The following is a 21,516-nucleotide window of genomic DNA, read 5'->3' on the forward strand; positions in this document are numbered from 1 at the left end:
GTCTCTGCACTTAAGGAATTATTCCTCCAGCTGCTGGGAGGGCTGCCAGCAGACAGCCCTCAATTCTTAGTCCCCTTTGAGGATTGCATCAGCTGGAGGGAACGGTCTCTCCTGAAATCACCAGGTCTTCCTAGGGCAGTCCACATCCAATGACTGAGCCCTGGAGGTGAGATACAAATGCCTCCCTCCCTTCCCCCAACTGTGGGTAAGTGAAAGGCCCTCCCGACTTTAGAGCTTCCTGTAATGTTGGCTGAGACCTCTGCTGAGGTTGCACTGTAACCCACATCTTCCTCTGCCTGGTCCTTCCATTGTCCCTTCTCTTTCAGGATGTGGGGAATCCTGAAAACATTCCTTAATATCTTTGCATGCACAGCCCCATCTCGGCCTGCTACTCAGGGGACCTGGCCCATGGCAAGTGATAATTGTGCTAATGTTTCCTTGTGCCTGACAGCATGTGAGGGAGTTTATATTTGTGGTCCTGTTTCTTCTTACAATAACCATGGGTCATAGGGGGCCCATGATATTACTATAGCATCACATGGGTACCAAAGGATTTTCCCATGTATGATTCTAGGTAAGCTTCACTCCTTCAGAGAGCGCAGGACAAAGATTCCTAACCTCTTTAGGAAGTATTTCTAATACATAGATGTATTAGAAACAGAGGGTCGCAGAAATATAATTTTCCCAAGATGACAGATCTAGGAATGTTGCAGAGTCCTCTCATTTTCTGGTTCATTCTGCTGCGTATAGATAGTTCGACTTCTGACCAGTCCTTTTAGTATACTAATATTCTAGGAAGGCTGGGCCCAGAATTTCTAACCCCTGGCTTGCAAGCTGGGTATTTATCAGCCTGACTTATAAACTCCTACTCAAAATGTGTTGGCTTAGACAAAAATGGAGACGAATGGCTTTTATACATCCTGAGAGATTCTTAGCAAGTAACCCCTGGGGTTTCCAAAGGCTTTTGACAGGGCTGCTTCAGGGGCAGAGGGGAAAAAAAAAAAAAACAAACACCAAAACAACAACAACAACAACAACAAAACAACAGGAAAAGACAAAGAAGGGAAGAGGCTGGAGAACAGGGTCTTTGGAGGAAAGAAAGGGTGGGGGGAGGGGACAGCAAGAGGTTGGCCGCTGCTCTAGGAAATCCCCCACAACTTTCCTGCCCATGAGGCAGCCACGTTATCTGGGGCTTTGAACTCCTCAGGACAGTACGCTTTATCATCTGGAATAATAAACGCAGACGTGGTGGCCCGAGGAGCAGTCAGGCCTCGGGCTTGGGGCCCAGCTCTGCACTCTGCCAACAATGGGCAGCCTGCTGTCTGTGTCTGCACAGAGCAGCGCTGGAAGTCTCCTCCAGAGACCTGCGGGCCAAGAGGGCTCTCAGCGGGTGCTGAGCGAGCTTTTCAAAATCAACAAGGGTTCCAGGGCCGGTGGGACTCTCCCGTTGGTGGTAACTCAGACACGAGAAGGGTCCTGGAAGGCGGCTTGGTATTTTTAGCTCTCCAGTTGCTTTGAAAGAAAGAGGGAAGGACACAGAGCTGCAGTGTGCAATTTATTATTTTTGGGGGGACATAATAGCTAACAGCTCCAAAAACATTCTGGATGGGCTCCACAGCTCATCAACGAGCACATCCCCTCAGAACGAGGGAAGCAAGAACAGCATGTGTGTCAGCCTGCCGGCTGGGGTGGTCTACCATGCTGGAACCCACTCTGTGCTGGCCTCACCTGGGGCCAGGAAATGGCATTCACCTGTTGGCTCCTTGTTCCTATAGGGAAAAGCATTCTGGTTTGAAGATACCAAAGCTGAAGTCCTGATCTTCCAGGCTGCTGAGAGGTCAGGGAAATCCTGCGGAGCTGGGAGTCTGTTGAGAGGACTGACATGCCAACTTACTTGCTGGGGCCTTGGATGAGTCACAGGTTTACCTTGAGCCTAGGTGAATACAAAAAATCTTTGAATTTTAGCATTAAACAACCCTTCAAAGATGAAGTGAGGAGAGGTTCTGAGAGGCCAGGTAGGTCCCAATGCTCAGTGTAAAAGAAGTGTTTGAGGAGAGAATGAGTGAACAGAGGTACTCAGTAGTAGGGGAGGGCTCAGCTTCCTCTTCAAGGTAGAGGAAATGGAACGTTTACCCATTCTGAACAGCACTGTCACTGCTCAGCCTCCCCGAAGGGAGGAGATTTCATGAGGGACAGATAAACAAGCAGCAGGTGTAGGAGGGTGTGGTGGGAAGAGGTCTTCAGAAACTACATGGTTCTGCCTCCCACCAGGCTGTGGTAGCTTGGAGTTGTGTGATATGGAGCCTCAGGGCCACTTGGTACTTCTCAATTTCCTCTTTGCCAGAGAGAGGAGGACACCCAGCTCTAGGGACAGTTGAGAGGACTAAATCAATAGGCCTGGCCCATGACTACCTAGGAACTGAACTTCTGGACAAAGATTGTTGTTGAGGCCCTCTGCCCTCAATGATAAAGGGCACTTCTGTGGTGTCCTAAGGGGGAAGGGAAAAGCACAGAGGCTTTGTGAGGCAAAGAGCAGAGTGTTCTCTCCCATACAGACCAAGGAAACAGTGTTCTTTAAAGAACTCTGCACAGATTTCTAGGCCTATCCCAGGCCTTGCCTCATGGCTTACTATGGTCTGCCATGTTCTAACCAGAAATTGGCTATATAGCTGACCTGGGGAGGTAGTCACTTCCTCTTTCTGAGCCCTTTTTTTTTTCCATCTGTAAAAAGAGAGCATTGAACTAGAAAATCATTTCCTAGTAGCACACAGTGCAGGCCTTCTGATTTGGGTTTTAGGGATAATTTTCAAAAAAGAATGCTTCACCTAACACACAAGCTCCAATTAGTTTCACTGGTATCTATTAACTGAAGGCTCTAGGACAAAAACAGTGTGGTCTTGCATGTTCATTTTGTTCTAGAGAAGCTGGGACACTTGTTATCAGCAAAGTGATGGAAACGGGATGAGCCTACTGTAAGGACTTGGCAGAGTTCAGCTGTGGGCAAACAGAGACTTGGTTGGGGCACACCCATAGGCTGGAAAGGGCTGTGTTCTGTTTTGCAGCAGTGAGACTAACCAGATACAAGTGTGTCTGCGCACATGTGAGTGTGTGCACCTTGACCCCAGAATCCAGATGCAAGTTCAAAGCTTCAGCGATTCTTTACCACAGGCATATCCCATCTTGTACTCTATGCCTATCAGGATTTAAAGTTTTATTTATCTATTTTTAAACTTATTTTCTTTTGCAGCATATTCACAAACTGCTTCTATGCACCAAAAACTACATATTAAGTTAGTAATCCTCACAGCTACCTTAAGAAATGGAAGAGAGGGGATACCTGGGTGGCTCAATCGTTTCAGTGTCTGCCTTTGGCTCAGGTCATAATCCCAGAGTCCTGGGATAGAATTGGCATCAGGCTCCTTGCTCAGTGGGGAGCCTCCTTCTCCCTCTGCCTGCTGCTTTCCCTGCTTGTGCTCTCTTTCTCTGACACTGCCAACACCCCCGCCTCCACCGCCTGACAAATAAAATCTTATTTAAAAAAAAAGAAGAAGAAGAAATGGATGATAGTCTTCTCACTGTCTCTGAACAGAGCTTAAGGTTGCACAGCTGTGGAATGGTGGAGCTGTGGCCCTAGCTCAGATGGGTCCTAATGCCAAAGCCCATAAGTCTTTACTAGTGACCTCTTCATATAGAATCAAATTCGCAAGAGTCACAAAGTAAATCTAGAATCTCAGAGCTGGCTCCATTGATCTACAGGCACCATCTGTCAAATTCACAGGAATTTATTCTCCTTCATTTATTCAGCAGCTCACTAAGAACATGGTTTTCAGATTTTCGGTATGTAGGAATCACCTGGAGTGTTCCTTGCATGTAGGTAGCCTACACTCAGATTTCGCCTTTTGAGGATCCAGGTGGTCTAGAACTATATGGTGAGAAGTGAGACACTCTTAGATATTGGGGTAGAGTGTGACACTTGAATCTCCAGAGTTATCCATCTGTCTCCCGATGTATCCAATACACAAACCCATAAGGACACCGAAAATTCAATACTAAATTTTATTGATGTCTAGGCAAGTCTGGAAGGCCACATGACAAAGCGCTGGTAAGGCTGTCTTGGAGAATGTGGCCCAGAACATAGCATATGCTCTACTTACACCCTGGACCTGATTCGGTTTTATGGTCTCAGGTCTGCAAGGTGAGATATCTGGGTTGGTGAAACCAAGTCCAAGTTCACCTACCCAAACCACCATATGAATGAGGATTGCCGACCTGACCCTCTCATCCCATCGGGAGTCACACAGCAGAACATTTGGGACATGGTTGCCCGGTGGTCATTTCTTGTAGGCAAAGAGCATGCAGGCAACACAGGCCACAATCATGAGCCCAGAGACAGAGGGAGAAGAATCCTGTTCCTCATGCTTCTGGAAGCAGAAGAAGGTACATTTGCAGCTACGTAGTGCCTTTCCACAGTGTCCTTGCCCACTCACAGTTCAGGGTCAAGGACAGTCAGGGTGTGTCCAACCATGCCGACAATCCCTTGTTTGTGATGTCCCCCATGTCCTTATGGATGTCCCCAATGATGCCCTCCCCCATCTTCCACAGGAGGCACCATCCACCCCATCAGTATCTGAGGTACAGGCTTTGAGGTACATGTCCTTACGAAGCTGGCCTTGCAATTGGGAGACCACCAGGAACTCTTCCAAGGAAGCAGAAATACCAAGACAGGATGATCAATTGTGATCAGGGTTATGAAGTCACCAACGTGGGGCTGAGACAGAGAATTTGGTGGAAAAACTACTCTGCACAGGAGGACTGGGGAGAGAATCCCTGAAGAGGTCACTTGCAGACCAACAATACCTACATTATAAAACATAAGTGATAATATGTTGGGAGCAGAGGGGAAGGCATGATGAACTCTCTGCCTCAGAAACACAAGACAGTCGAAGTGTCTTGCTCAAGGTCCTGAGGAGGGTCACAGGCAAGCCTTGAAGGATCTGGGGCCAGAAGTGTTTCTTTTACCTAAAGCCTTTCTCTGGCTCCTTTTGTTCTTTGGTCTTGGATCACTTCCTGTGGATTAGATTGCCTGGCAGGGGAGAGTGGTCTTCAAAGAGTCAGTTTTCATGTCTTGGAAGAAGAATCAAAGGTCACCAAAAAGAAAACACGTGCCATACTACAAGGGTCTTTAAAAGAGACAACGAAAAATTTATATGAAACCCTGAGTTCCAGGTTCCCGCACCTCTCGCTCTTCACTGTGTTTCGCTCCTCCGTGGGCTGGAGACTGAGAACAGCTGAGAGGTATGGAGCAGAAAGCACTGGACACATGCTAGGAATTATCATGCCTGACACATGGGGAGAGAAGACCTGGTCTCCTTTACCTTTAGAAAGTCTCTACGCTCATCCCTTCTTTTCTGAGAGAATGAGAAACAAAGCAGATTCTTTTAGAAATGGCATGCACTCCCACAAAATGCTGTCTTCTTGTTCCCCCTTTTATCTTTTCCAGGGACAATCAGCTGCCAGAAATGTGTCACTTCAAGCAGGCCTCCACATCTCTCTTGGCTGAAACTTAAATTGTTACCACACCAGTCTGTGCACACTTTTTTCCCCTGCTCTTTTCCAAGAACAGCGGTAACCAAGCCTGACAAACTACTGATTTCTACCAAAGTGCTTTCAACACCTTTTAGACATCAGAGACCAAAGGGATGAGAAAGACCAAAAGCAACAAGGGGATTCAGAAATTGCTCCTGATCCCAGACCCACAGCTCCCTCCAGGCAGTCTTCCAGGTTTGCTAACAGCAAAGGAGGATTTTATTTAATTCCTGTGACCTGAACATACTCTTCTTTTTTCTTCATCATCTCAATGAAAAGAATCTATTCTGGGCAATGGGGTTATAGTGATGAACCCTGTGGCCCAATAAGCTTTCAAGGCATAGGAGATAAAATGAACCAAGTAGTACCAGCATATGGCCAAAAGTGGTATGCACCAGAAGGTAGGAATACAGAGGAAGTAGGGAGAAAGGACTTCCTGTTAGGATAAGAACAGACCTTAATTTTGGATCTTGGAGGGAGTGGTATTTCAGCTCGTCCTTTAAAGATGGTAGGGTGTTTTGATGTTGTTGTTGTTGTTGTTTTTGTTTTGCTTTTGGTTAAGATTTGAGAGAGAGAGAGAGAGAGAGAGAGAGAGCACATGAACATGAAGAGGGGGAGGGGAAAAGAAGGAAGCCCAATGTGGAGCTTGATGAGAGGACCCTGAGATCATGACCTTTGCTGAAGTTGGATACTTAACCCACTGAGCCACCCAGGTGCCCCAGTGATGGTAGGGGTCTTATAGGTAGAGCAGAGCTTACAATAGGGTAACAGATATAGGGGGAAGAAGGGGAAATATTACATTACCAAAAAAGTCTGGTACATTCCTTATAGAGGGAGAACATGAATAAAAGAACAAGGAGGGGACTCCTGGGTGACTCAGTTGGTTAAGCAGCTGGGATCAAGTCCCACATTGGGCTCCTTGCTTGGCAGGGAGCCTGCTTCTCCCTCTGCCTCTTCCTGCCATTCTGTCTGCCTGTGCTCGCTCTCTCTTCCTCTCTCTCTCTCTCTGATAAATAAATAAAATCTTACAAAAAAAAGAATAAGGAAAAAACTCTTATGGGGAGAAAAATAATCCAGTTTGCCTGCTACATGCAAAGCATGACAAGGGGATCCAGTGGTTACCTATATCCAAGAGAGCATTTAGAACTAGTGAGAGCCTTAATTCGAGTTTAGGCCCAGGTTCCATTTACAAATAATAATATCAAACATATCTTGTCTTTATTTTTAGGAAAAGGAGCACATACCTGAGCACAGTCAAGTGGGAGAAAGGGCAGAGGGACAGAGAATCCTGAAGCAGACTCCCCACAAAGCACAGAGCCCAACATGGAGCTCTGTCTCACAACCCTGAGATCATTACCTGAGCTAAAACCAAGAGTTAGCTGCTTAATACAACTGAGATATCCAGGAGTCCCTTTAACACATGTCATCATTTCTAAGTCTACTGTTCCTCATTAATTATTAGGCTAGTAACAGTCATTTGGAGTGGTGATGAGTTTTGCACTGATTTTTATGAAGGTACTTAGTACAGTGGTTGGAAAAAATCAGCTGCCTAGCACATTTGAAAGCCTTGTTTGGCTCACTCAGCAAAGGGCTAGGAGCAATAGAGGATGGGAACCTGAACACAGCTGATCTTAGTGCCTTGGTATTAAAATTTAAGCAGTATGCCTTATCTTTCTACTGTGTGTTCTTGGGCATATGTCAGTTTCTCCGAGCCTCCATTTCCTTACCTGGATCTGGGTATGGCTGATCAGGAAGGGACCTTTTCCTCTGCCACATTCCCACCGTGACCCACAGAGGAGAGAATGTGTATTCTCTTCACCTCTCAGTGCTCAGTGGAAGCCCAATAGACTCTTCCACTATCATACACAATTCCAGATGAAAAGGAATGTTCAATAAACTCAGTACCAGTAGAGGTCGAAGTCTAACTCCTGGCTAGAAGGTGGGGGGTCACTTCCTGGACAAAAACCTCCATCTTCAGTTTTGTTTTCCCAATACTCTACCTCTAAGTGGGCTTACCCAGGGAGAGTGTGGGTCAGCTGCTTTCAGGTGGGCACCTGAGGCATGCTTTCTAACAGAGGTAACCCACGACCTTGAGTTAAAGAGTGTGGTAGACAAGAAGTGGCCACAAGTCTTTGTACCCACTCTCTTTGAGAGGTGGAATTAATTTCTCTACTCCTATAATTGAACACACCACAAAGTAGAGCAGAAGTGATTGCATGAGGCCTGGGTCCTGGCCTCAAGAGGTCTCATCTACTCCCCTTTACTCTTGGCCCTCCATGCACAGTTTAGACTAACTTTCTGAATGAAAGTTATTTTGACAGTTATTTTGCAGTGCCGTCGTATGCTCTAATAAAGATATACGCTGGATGTGAAAGGTCAGTGATTACCACCTGCCATCATTCCTTGTCTGGAAAGACCTATGCCTAGATCCTTGAGCCGGGTACATGTGGGTCTTGGGTCCCCAACTGTGCCCACCCTTTAGTCGGCCTCATTCAGTATCACGTGGGTGTGGGTGTGTATGGGTCTGTATGGGCAGAACTGACAGATGGTATGGGAGGCGTTCGTGGTGTCTTGGTCATAGGATAGAGCACATCCCACAGTCACCCAGTGGACTGGTTACATTTGCCCTCACATTTCCTGTTTGAGTGGCAACCAAGTGGCACCTAGAAGTAATTAACATCTTATTACTGATGAATGAGGAAACAACTTTGCCCTACTTACTCAGTGTTGGGATGGGGAGGGGCAGGGACAGGGAAAGAGACTAGGTGGGTGGGGCACCCAGATGCATCTGGTTTCCATTCATCCGCTAATTTATTTGGACAGCTCAGCCTGCACTCAGTCAACAGATACTCCCCTGAGCCTGACTCTCTGCTTTATGCTGGAGAGAGAGGTTCTTCAGGTCCCATTTGTGCCTTAGAGTCATTCACAGCTCAAGGGAGGCAAAAATCTACAGTTAGTAGTGTTAGAGGTCTGAGGACCAGGAGTCGTGTTTGGACAGGGGCCATGTTGGTGCAGATGGGAAGTCTGGAGAGAGTCCTTGGTAGAACTGGGTCTCAAGCACTAATAAGGCCCTAGCTTTGTGTCCTTTCACATCTTACCTGAGCACACATTTTAAAGTATCTGTGTCTCATTTTCCAATCATTTTGCCCAAAAAACACCGTTTTAATGAATGGTGTCAGTCCCTTCTCAGACACTGTTAGTGGCCCTCCATTACTCCCTGATGAATAAAAGTCAGATTCCTTAGAGGGGTAGTCTCAGCCCTCCTGGACCTGAGCCATCCCCCTTTCTAGCCACATCTCCCTCTCTGTTCCTTCTGGCACTTAGGCTGCCCCCACACAGACTCATTCACTTAGGATCTCTCACAAATGAAAGCCCTTGCACGAGCCTGCAATGCTTTCCTTCTACTACCCCCTTCTCTTCTCATTTTCTTGCCACACTGATCTGCTTGCGTCTACCCAATAGTCTCTTTTATGTCTGTGCAGACATGATTTCTTCTGGTGGAAAACTTTTCATCTCTCTGAAAAAGTATATTCTTTTTTTTTTTAATATTTTATTTATTTATTTGACAGAGCAAGATCACAAGCAGGCAGAGAGAGAGAGGAGGAAGCAGGCTCCCTGCCAAGCAGAGAGCCTGATGCGGGACTTGATCCCAGGACCCTGAGATCATGACCTGAGCCGAAGGCAGAGGCTTAACCCACTGAGCCACCCAGGTGCCCTGAAAAAGTATATTCTAATCTCTTGAAAACTAATTCAGATGTCTCCTGGCAAGCTCTCTGGCTCCCAATAGCAATGGCTTTTTCCTCTGGATTTCACGTGCACTCTGAGTGGATCCCATCAGCATACTGTTGTGTAGTGAAAATAGAGAAGCAATGTGTCTCTGTCATATGGGGAAAATCAGGTATCAGAAACTGGTTTTCCTTCCTCCATTTAAGCCCCTGTTAAGGGAAAGGGGATATGTCAGCTAATGGCTGGTAATGTGGCTGGATTTCTCTTCATGTTGATCTTGTCCTTCCCTAGATTTGGTATCTAGTTCTTTCCTGGAATCAGAGTACATTTACAGCCTAAGTCTGCAAACCAGAAAAATCTATTGCAAGTATTTGCCTGACTTTGCTATGTTTTGTGCGGTGTATGAGTTAAAAGTCTTAGAGACCAAGGGATCAAATAAACACAAAGCCCTCCTGCAGAAGTGGGGGAGAAGAGCCAAAGGCAACCCACAGTCAAGCCCTTGGACTCTGCAAATTTAGGCCAGAAAATGGGCTTTGAGTTTAATTATTCAGCCTCGCTCCCAGCACAGTTTTCTGATCCCCCCCCCCTTATTTTTACAACCAACATCATGAAAATTTGGAGCACTCTTTTGTTCTATTACCTTTGCAATCCCAAAGTACAACCGACTGGAATAAGCACTATTTCAGTTCTGCACAGATCTCTGTGATGTCCACTCTGTAGGCTGGTCTCCCCAGCTATAAAATAAGGAAATTGAGGAGTCTTCAAAATCTCTCGTAGCTTGAATTTTGTCATTCACTCTTTTGCGGTGTGTTCCATAGCGGTAATCTATGTATGATCTGTTTCTCCCCTACCAAACACCTAGCATGAGTCTTGTGGCCTCTTCTTTTCTATCTTACACCAGTTAGAATCATCCAGACTTGTTGACTCTCCTCCCACAAGCTCTAGGCTCTTTAAGTTGACATTCAAGGTCTTTGGTATTCTACTCCCCCCTAACATTTTCTAAGTGTTACTTCCCTCAATTCAAAGCCAGACTATTTGCTATTGCTCCAAAAATACCATGCACATTCAGCATTTACATTTTGGCTCATACACTTCCCTCTGCCTTTCGTGTCCTTTCTGATGGTAGCATTTGACAAAATCCTACACATGCCATTCCCAGACACAGGACCTTAGGAGTCCTTGTTTGGTACTTCATAGGATTCTGCATAAAGTCACCTGCTCTGCTCATCCTACTCCTGCCTTGGCCATTCTGCTCATATTGCTATAATTAGACTCAAGTCTTGTTTGGATATCATTTATTAGTAACTTTTTTGGGAATCCTATGAAATCCAAGCCCGGAAGTCTTTGCTTGCTCCTTCCCTCAATCTTAGATTTGCAAACTTAACTACTCCCTGTCCCCATCCCTTTAACTGATCTCCCTCCAACTAATTGGGAGAACTTAGCTAAAAGCATAGGTGAGCTCCCTTTTCCTACTGCTGGACCCTCAGAGGTGTTTCCTTCCTATTGGACTTTCTCCAATTGCCACTTCCTATATATACCCTCTGCCACCTGCCCTTTCTTTTCAGCTCTGGAAATAATTGATCCTAGAAAGCACACATCTGACCACTCTCATCATACCCACTGAGGCCTGGGACCATCTCACCTAAAGACACAAAATAATGAAGGGAATTCTGAGTTCTATAGCTCCTAGGAAGCTATGTCTTATTGGAGCAGTATTATACTAAGGATTAGAGACTTTAAATTTAAAAAGGAGATGTTCATCATCACTAGCCATCAGTGAGACTCAAATTAAAACCACATTGAGATATCACCTTACACCAGTTAGAATGGCCAAAATTAGCAAGACAGGAAACAACATGTGTTAGAGGGGATGTGGAGAAAGGGGAACCCTCTTCCACTGTTGGTGAGAATGCAAGTTGGTGCAGCCTCTTTGGAGAACAGTGTGGAGATTCATCAAGAAATTAAAAATAGAACTTCCCTATGACCCCACCATTGCACTACTGGTTATTTACCCTAAATATACAGATATAGTGAAAAGAAGGGCTATCTATACCCCAATATTTATAGCAGCAGTGGCCACGGTCGCCAAACTGCGGAAAGAACCAAGATGCCCTTCAACAGACGAATGGATAAGGAAGATGTGGTCCATATACACTATGGAGTATTATGCCTCCATCAGAAAGGACGAATACCCAACTTTTGTAGCAACATGGATGGGACTGGAAGAGATTATGCTGAGTGAAATAAGTCAAGCAGAGAGAGTCAATTATCACATGTTTCATTTATTTGTGGAGCATAACAAATAGCATGGAGGACATGGGGAGTTAGAGAGGAGAAGGGAGTTGGGGGAAATTGGAAGGGGAGGTGAACCATGAGAGACTATGGACTCTGAAAAACAATCTGAGGGTTTTGAAGGGGCAGGGTGTGGGAGGTCGGGGTACCAGGTGGTGGGTATTATAGAGGGCACGGATTGCATGGAGCACTGGGTGTGGTGAAAAAATAATGAATACTGTTATGCTGAAAATAAATAAAAAATAAATTTAAAAAAGGAGATAGCTCAATAAATACTAGGAAATTTAAAGTTTTATAGGAACATTATATTCTTGGTAACAAATATAACCTCTTTATACCATGTACATTCTTTAAAAATAAGCTTTGGGGCCCGATATATATGATTCCAAAGGCTGGTGCCACATGCTTCTTTCTGTATGACCTTGGGTATGGTACTAAATGTCTCTGAGCACCATGTCCTCATCTGTAAAATGGCCATGGACTTACTCGCATCACAGGGACATTGTGAGGAATACATAGGGTCAGTTACATACCAACGTCTAGTATAAAGACTGCACACAGTGCCCACCACACTCAGGCTTCTTCCTATTTTTTTCAAGAATAGAGCCTTTTCCTGAAATGAAAACACAAATTTCATTCAGAGAGAGGGTTTCTAAGTTTGAGGACTGCCAGACTGTGGGTCCTTGAGTGTCCATCAGAGGAGCTTACATGGTTGAAACTCCACCTTCTTCTTGCCTATGGCTCTTCCAATCACATCCAATTTCAACACACTCTCACTGAAACTTTAACCACAGCGATCTTGGGAGACCTTTGTCTGAACTCCTGTGGGTAGGAAAGGGAGGTGAAGCTCAGGGAGGTGTTGTTCAGGAAGGCCTCATAATGGACTAGTCTGTGGTAGGATTTCAAAGTGCTTTTATACGCTTAATCTCATTTAACTTCTAATGGACTACATCTGTATGTTTGTGTGGTTACGGTGATCACTGCTCCTGATACTATTATTACTTTTACTGCTACTATTATTCAATATTAAAGATAGTTGTGAAGTGTCCTAACGAATTTGGTCAGAGTAAACACTACATAAGTTGTAGCTGTTGATATTGTGTTAATAGTATTATTGTGAGCAGTCTTGACTTATTTTTGGTTTTGTGCTAAGGGATGGATACTGAGAATATGCTACCTCTGCAAATACCCAGTACTGGTTACTATTTATAATTTATGATAATATGCATATCATCATAGCACAGTGTGAAATTTCCTTCATTAGATTTTGAATTTCTCGGGCACAGAACCATGCCAAAGAGATAGCAGAAGTATGAAAAAAAAAAAGTGTGAGGGGAACCATGGGTCCAAACTTGGGAATACAGACATGGGAGAGGAATGGAGGGCATGTCAGTGCTGTATGTAGGGAACTACAGGATAAAAAGAGTGCATTTGCATGAAATAACAAATTGAACAAGGAAATGTAACATGAATGACATTAAAATATCCAGAAATATTATGGACTAGAAGGTCAAGTTGGTAAAATTCGTAGGTAAGCCATTAGTCCTCAAGGGACTCTCACAGAGGTTGCTTTGGTCTCTAATAAGGTGCCCTGAGAATTCTAAAGGTAGGAGACCAGAGGAAGGAGAACGAGGTCAGAGGCTTCTGTCATCACCTGGTGATAGGATATTCCTCACAAGGCATATGTACAGGCCAGAGAAAGTAACCATGGGTATTTGGGCCACTTCATGTAACTTACTAAGGCTGTCAGGGCATGTTTGAGCCCAATCTCAAATATACCACTTGTATTTAAGGTGGAGTACTGCTCTGTCTACCTAACTTTGCCACTTGGTCATAGTAAAGGTCAGATGACATCCAGTTTATCATGAGAAGCTTGGGTTGCATGGTAACTTGGGTAAGCATTTGGCCTCCACTAATGCCCTGTAGCAAGCCAGAGAAGTAGCTAGAGGGAGGGAGAGAAGGAAAACAATATGAAAGCAACCTAAGGGGAGGTAGGAATGGCATCCCAAGGAACAGTAAGCCAATATGCCAAGGGCTGAAACCAATAGGACCAAAAGACAAGGTGGGTGGGCAGAAGACTTCAGGGTGTAGAATCTTTAGGGAGGTTACAAGACAAAATTTGTATATCTCTTTTTCCTGTTTAAAATATGCTAGGTATGGACTATGTAGTAGAGGTAGTAGGTTAGGGGTTCAGAAAGGGAAACAGTACCAATAGGCCAGATGGGGTGGAGAGGTAGGGGTTTGGAGGCAGCTTCTAAAGTCAATGGCTCTTGGCCTAAGCCTCAAAGACTTGGTAGGACTTTGGGGGGAAATGGAAGAGCATTCCAGACAGCGAAAAGGCATTGAGCTTGAAGTCCTTACAATAATGCAGCTTGGCTCCTGACTTTGATTCACAGGGGAGGAATTCACCCAAGGCCATCAGCCAAGTGGAAGAGCTCAGAGGTCAAGGACTGTACATTTTTTGGGAGCATTTCTCATTTGTTTGAGCTTAAATGAAGCTGAACCCTGCAGGGAAATGAGCACATGTTACACAGCTCCAAAGCCAGGAGGCTTGATGGCCAGGAAACTATGCTGGTCGGATAGTAGCACAAATGACTAATACCCCCGCCTAGGTCTCATGTGGTTTAAGACCCCCGGAATCTGGGCCAGGCAGGAGACAAACAGGCATGGCTCCAAGTGAGAGTGGTAAAGAGGGTTGTTCCAGGAATTATGAAGTTTTCACTCCAGTGGGCCTGAACAAGCCTGATTCTTTCTCTGGACTTCTGTTTCCTCATTCACATCTAAATCTGATACCCTAGAGGGCTATGAATTTCCTGCAAGTGTATACCCCCATCAGCCAGGGCTGCATCCTAATGACCGATCTTAAAATCCAACCACATAGGGGCCCAGACTTAGGGACAAGTGATTTCATGCCTATACCTACTCATCGTTTCAGATTCAGTTAAGTGTCTTTTCCCTGGGACACTCTGACTCCCATGGACAGAGCTGTTCACAGCTGCCCTATGTTCCCACAGCACTTAGGAATACACCACTGTCACAATCAGGGCTTGGCAAGAAACTGTCAAAAGGACCATCTTGCTCTCCCCCATGGGTATTTCAAGTTCATTCAGGTCTTTCAATTAGGCTTTTCAGATCAGAATTCTTCACCTCCGCCTGCCTGCCCAAAGGGTGAATAGATGACACATTGAATACTCAGAGATACGAAACTGCTCTTAATGAAGTCTGAGAAACTTTATCTGTTACTTGGTCTGTGTGAGTGGGCAATCTCTTCATCTGCTTAAGCCAAGGTATGTTTATATGAGCCTAAGATGCCCATATTTTCCAGAAAATAATTAAATTTATCTTTCTTCTCCAACCCTTATATTATAGGTGCATTATTAGAAAGAGAGGAAACAGAGTTAGATAGTCATTGGTTAAAGGACCAACACTTTCTTGCTTACTATGCTTTCTTAGACAATCCACGTAACTTCTGAGCCTTCATTTCTCCATCAGCAAGATCCACTAATATTAAATTCAAAGAGTTACTGTAAAGGTTAACTAAAGCAGTATGCATAAAACTAGCACAGTTGAAGGTTTTAAAATGTACAGGTTGGGGGCACCTGGGTGCGTAAGTTGTTAAGACTCTGCCTTCGGCTCAGGTCATGATCTCAGGGTCCTGGGATGGAGCCCTGCATCAGGCTCTCTGCTCAGCAGGGATCCTGCTCCTCCTGCCCCTCTGTGTGCCTCACTGCCTACTTATGATCTTTGTCTGTCAAATAAATAAATAAAATCTTTTAAAAAATGTACAAATTGCACTCTTACTACATGCCAGTCTGACACCAATACATACTTGGGCTTCCCTGCAAGTCAGTTCGAAAGTCAGAGAAAGTTTTCTTCCAGGTAGAAGGGCTGGAGGTAAATTTACTTCCTAATCAGAGTACAGCAGAAGAGGGTTGCAGATGGGTAGGCAAGGCTAGGGCTGCTTCGAGCCTGGAAAACACCCAGGTTGGCTTAGCTATGTCCATTCCGGTACCAAAAAATCTCATCCACAGAGCAAGGCTTCACCCCTAGGAAACCATGGGAGCTGCTGCCCCCAGTGGTACTCATCAAACATGACTTGGCTCTACTGAGATTAGCACTGGGTGTGACCTACCTCCTCTCCTCTTGACACTAGGGCTCTTCTTACAGCACTGCTCTCCATACAATGGGTATTCAGAGGACAGTCACTGAGCTCCTACTCAGCCCCAGGCTGTGTGATCTGGGTTTGCTCATGGAGTCTTCACCAGCCTAAGCAGCTCCACCATTTAACACTGGGGGGACCAGGAACCCACGACTCTGTGATACTGGGATTCTTTTATTTCTTTGAGCTTTGAAAGCTAAATTCCTTTCTAGGACACCACAGGATGGAAAGAAATCTGTGTATCAGCTTCAGAAGAAGACCATAATTACAACACAGTGATGAGAGTCACAGCAATAGGTATACTATTCATCAAGTTGTTTGGTAGGCATTGTGTGATACAGTATTCTCAAAGGGGAGTGATTTTGAGATGGAGGTGGGGTGAATTTGGTATAACATGGAAGCCCAATATCAAGATACCAGCAGACTTGGTGCCCCGGTGAGAACCTACTTCCTGGTTCAAAGATGGCAGTCTTATGGCTGTGTCTTCAAGCAGCAGAAGAGGCAAAGGAATACTCTGAGGTCTCTTTAATAACAGCACAAGTCCCATCCATGAGGGCTCTACCATTAGGACCTAAGTACCTCCCAAAGTCCTTACCTCCAAATACCATCACATTGGAGGTTAGGATTTCACATCAATTTGAGGGCACAAACATTTCATCTATAGCATTCACAGCTCCTAACAGAGTGCCCGGTGCTTATGGAGGTGCCAGCCTGTGGAGATTGTCTGCAAGTTGCTCTGTCCACAGAGAAGCTGGTAAGGAATAAGAAATTGTTTTGGACTTATCCTCTCTTCAAGGAGGGCTGGGAAGCTTCCAGAAGCAGTTCTGAAGTTTAAATGAGTCCTAAAAGTCATAGAGAAGTTCTCCTGAAAGGAATCCTGACCTAAAACCAGATTTTTCCAAGGTCCCACACGCCAAGTAGACAGTGGGGTCTAGACTCTAACCACCTTCGAGCCCTTCAGCCAGAACCCCTGACAGGGTTACCTGACATTCAAATGAGAATGTCAAGATGAGGGAAGACCACTGATGCAGGACTTGAGGGATAAATCGGCCACACAGGCTTTTTATGAACGGAGTATGCCTTAAAGCATGCTCCAGAATGCATGCAATAAAAGTGTTTGTGGATGAAGGAGGTAGGGAGGGGTTTTCAGACAATAGAATCTTCCATGGGAAGACCTCCATGCAAGTCAGCTTCTGCAGCTTCATGCTCAAGGCTGACCATGGACACCTGTGATCTTATTTAGTAACCCCAAAGCACTTCCTAATTAGTTTTCTAGACAAATTTTTTATTATTTTATTCTTGGAATATTAATCAAGGTTCTTTTTCAACAGTTAGCACTTAGTTTGACAACCACTCTCAGTTTTAAGTTTATATTGCAATTGTCTCAGCCAAAGGGTCTCACTAGTGTTCCTTATACCCTGGTCCCTTGCTTTCTGTATTTAACATTCTCATGATTCTTTGCTAATAGACCTTGGAGAGACCCAGAAAGCATTTGGTAAAACCCAAACATTTCATGGATGTGGTAATTTGGGTTCAGAGGAAAAGGAAATGGCTCTGCCATTATAATAATCATAATCATAGCAGGAATTATGATCATGATTAATATCTGTATGTGTATAAAGCTTTAAAGTTTATAAGTCATTTTTATTTAACTGATCTTGCTTGAACACTATGGCAACATCATCAGGCAAGCAGGAGAGAAAATATTCTTATGTGAATTGCTCAAGGGCCACGCAGTTAAGAGAAGGTAATCCAAGTCTCTATACCCAAAGCTGAGTCTCATAGGAAATGATAGGTCTCTGCACATAGCTCTTTATTGAGTCAAGACAATCCCCACGATTTGTTTATTTCCTTGAAGGACAGGATGAGGTCAAGTTCAAGGGGGACAGATTTAGATTCAGGGTCTGTTTCTACCCTCAGTAGAAGTATGGCTGCATATTGAACTTCTCTGGACCATAGTATCTTCACTTGAAATACACATTTTATATAATTATATAATATATAACACATTTTATATAATTAAAATACACATTTTTATATAATTTTATATAATAAATATAAATAATACAATTTTATATAATTAGTGATCATCTTTTAGTATTTATAATAAAATGATAATTATTAAATGGATCACTCTGACTTTTTAACCTCAGCTGGCCACCAGTGAGGTTATTATCTGGTTATCTGTTTCTTTTGGAGACATAAGGTATCATTTTTTTTTTAAGCTTTTATTTTTTTATTTGAGAGAGAGAGAGAGAGAGAGGGAATAGAAGCAGGGAGCAGGGGAAGGAAGCAGAATAGAGGGAATAGAGAGGGAATAGAAGCAGGAAGCAGACTTCCCACGGAGCAGGGAGCCCACAGTGGCGCTCTATCCCAGGACTCTGGGATCATGACCTGAATTGAAGGCAAATACTTGACTGAGCCACCCAGGCTCCCCATAAGTTATCATTCTTGCCTAGATCGCTTTCCTATGCCAAATCAAAACCCATTCCTTTCCCTGAATGGTGACCTCCCAGTCATGGGCAATGAAAAGTAAAGTGTAAGTTATGAAGAGTTACAGCAGCTGGAGGCATCCTTCATGATGAAAGGATAAACAAGTCTTTTAAGCAAAGTAGAATGTTTCTTTACAACAATAAAAACAACCTTCTAGAGTCACACATGATGGTTGTTTTGAAGCTCTCTTCCTGCTCCAAGGTCAGACAGGGGGCAAGACTTCATTCTTTCATCTTTGGAATTTACTCCATTTGCAGCTTGGTAAGAACCAACCATGCCCTGTGACCACCAAAGAAGCTGATTCCATACCAGGCTACATTACTAATGTGCAGCTTCCAAGTGTCTATCTCCCCCAGTCCCTTGCCTCTGCAGTAGCTGAATGTTCCTTCAATAGCATTGAAAATTGCTCATCATCTTATGCTCCCAACTCCCACAGCCTTCTCCTCCATCTTAGTTTCAGTGAATAACACCAGCATCTTGTTTGTCAATCAAAATAGAAATCTGGCAGTTATCTTTAAATGATAAAGAGGAGAATCAACCATGTTCTTTTGAGTCTACTTTAATCCAGTCCCTGTTTTTAATTTCTAATCCCACTGTCCTCGTTATGACCACACTCCTTTTCCCTCTTCAATTATCAAAAGAATCTTTCCTACCCTGCCTTCAGGAGATCCATATCCAGTATTATTGGATAATAATGGAGAGACCTATCAGTAGGGTCTGATCGTGGAGATTATAGGCCATGCTAAGGAATTCAGAATTTGGTAAGTAATGGGGAGCCCAATTATGGCGTCTGATTTGGTTTTAGAAAAATAACTCTAGAAGTATAGATAATGAATTAAAAGTGTAAGAGTGAGGGACAGAGGCCAGGCTAAGAAGGCGATTGTAATAATCTAGCTCCAAGGTGACCAGAAATGTCAATAGAGTAGTGGCAGTAGAGACAGGGCAGAAAGAGTGGTTTGAGAAACAGTAATGTGATAGAACTGAAAGGATTGTTTTTTAATAGAGTCCAGGGGAAGACAGACACCAGACTCTTGGATAATGACAAGGTTGTCTTAGGATGGATGGAAACACTTACAGTGGAAGGGGAAAACCCAGTGAGGTAAGATCTTTCTTCAGATACCTCACAAACGGTCATTGAAAAAAAAAATGATTCAAGTTCTGAATGTCTTCTGATGGCAAAATGAAAAAGGCTGAGACTGGGGAGAGATGGACTTCGGTTTTGTATAAATAGAGCTTTCTAAACAGTTTTCCCTAAGTGGGCTCTGACAAGGAGTTCATTGGTTCATAAACAGGTCCAGTCCAGTCCCTAGTTGTAGAATATAAGACAAATCATTGATGAACATGAAGATTCCCTCTAATATGGTGATTCTAGAATTCTTTGAGTTCTAGAGAATCACACGTATGAAGACACACAGCTCTGCCAGGACAACAGTGTTGGCCTGGCAATTTGGTGGCCACTGTTTTGGTCCCAGATCTGTTCCTGCTGAATTTACAGCTGACATTAAGTTGCTTTTCCCTGGGCTCGACTTTCCAACCATAAAAAAGATGAGGAGCTGGAGTAAATAATAAAAACAAAAGTAGTGAGCACCCATTCAATGGTAGCTTTTCTTACTACACCTAAGCATGTCCCATATTTCATGTGCCTTATGTTCCCTAATCCTTACAATGGTACTGTATTATTAACTTTATTTCATACATAACTTTATTTCATACATGAGCCTGGGGTTCACAGAAATGGTCTTTGTCATTTTTATACTTTGTGATTCTATTGTTCTATTGCCAGTGTGAGTTGGAGCTGAGTCTTATAGGATTCTAAGAAAAAAGTCTACAGACTGCTGCTGAGCTCCCTGACTTTTTGTGGTTTGATTATTCTACCTTCCCTGGCTTCTGGAACAGACTCCAGGATCCTGCTTCTTGCTCAAACTAGTCTCTATTTCAACTCAAGGAACAATAACAATGTACCAGTCATCAAAGAACCTAAGCCAGGTGGAAGATCTGATTATATACATAATACGTGTGCAAGTGGGCATAGATGACATGTGTTTCTCTCTTGAACTCAGGTACCATGCCTGTTTCATTTTTGTTTACTCAATACTTAGCCCAGGGTCCAGCACCTCTCAGGCACTCTGCCAGTATTTATTCAATGACAGGCTTTTAAAATACTTCATAATGATTATGGAAGATATATTTATAATATTAAAAGTACATGTACATTCCACATCTACTATGGGCACAGAACTAAGTTTTAAAATGGGAAAATAATAGATTTGTGAAGGAAAAAAAATTAAATTTATGACACATTTGAGATGCCCACTGGCCTCCAACTGGAACTCTCCCAGTCCCATGGCTATACCAAATAGCAAAGATGTAGAGGAGTGGGGCTGCCCCTAGAAATTTCAAGGTGATCATCTAAATAGGTGGCATTAAATCCACGGGACTGGATGAGAGCAGCAGGAATAAAAGAGAAAATAGGAAATAACCAAAGAAAAATTACTGAAGCACTCCAACATCAACAATGGGATGATGGGGAGGAACCAGCAAAGGGTACAAAAAATTTGCAACAAGTAATATAGGAGAAAAACCAGAAGCTAAGGGAAGAATCTACTTAAAGGAAGAAGTGATACTAAAGGCATTACAAAGCTGTTGAGAGTTAAGAAATAAGCATTTAGCAAGGTATTTGGCAAAGTGAAGGTCATGGGTAACATTGACAAGAGCAGTTCAGAGGTATAGGGGTGAATGTGTGGCTACAATAGTGTGCGGTCATTTGCCTCTTTTATCCTACATTCATTCCATCCCTTTTCCTCATGCTGTTCTGTACCACAGAGAAATACAGTCTCTAACATGCTTTGCCAACTGCCAAACTTCAGACCAGATTGAGTTTACGAGAGACCTTGGGAGGACACTGGAGGACAGAAGACAAGCCAGAGTACTTCTTCCATGCATTCTCTGCTTTGAGTAACATCTCCAGCAGGGACTGCACTGCCCCCATGGACATGGCTGCCAGTGGATAGTCCTTTCTCTTTGTAGCCCAAGCTCCCAGTGTGCAGGCCCACTGAGGTTCCAGGTCAAGGAAACTGTGTCTCCTCCTTCTGTGTCTCTAGTCCTACAAGTGGTAGAGGCTTCCTGGCAGAGCTAGTATCAGAGTTGTCCCATCCTCCCTCTCCTGGCCACTCTTTCATCCCCTCCTTATACAGAGGCTACTCCTTGAGACACGTCTGATTATATTCATCCATTTTTGGTAGCAGATTCCTGGGCCCTAC

The 21,516-nt window shown here is 44.0% G+C and overlaps 1 protein-coding gene across 1 annotated transcript in view; it reads right to left on the reverse strand.

Moving 5' to 3' along the window:
* Positions 1-1,542: 1,542 nt before the first annotated feature.
* The window catches only part of LOC309843189 (uncharacterized protein), a 657,188-nt gene continuing 637,214 nt past the window's right edge, over positions 1,543-21,516 (reverse strand). Inside the window, exon 11 of the mRNA XM_082688548.1 lies at positions 1,543-1,933. Coding sequence (XP_082544674.1) covers positions 1,694-1,933 — 240 coding nt within the window. The 3' untranslated portion in view covers positions 1,543-1,693. The remainder of the gene's footprint in view (positions 1,934-21,516) is intronic.

The sequence above is a fragment of the Mustela nivalis genome (genome assembly GCF_964662115.1).
Source record: "Mustela nivalis genome assembly, chromosome: 10".
Taxonomy (NCBI): domain Eukaryota; kingdom Metazoa; phylum Chordata; class Mammalia; order Carnivora; family Mustelidae; genus Mustela; species Mustela nivalis.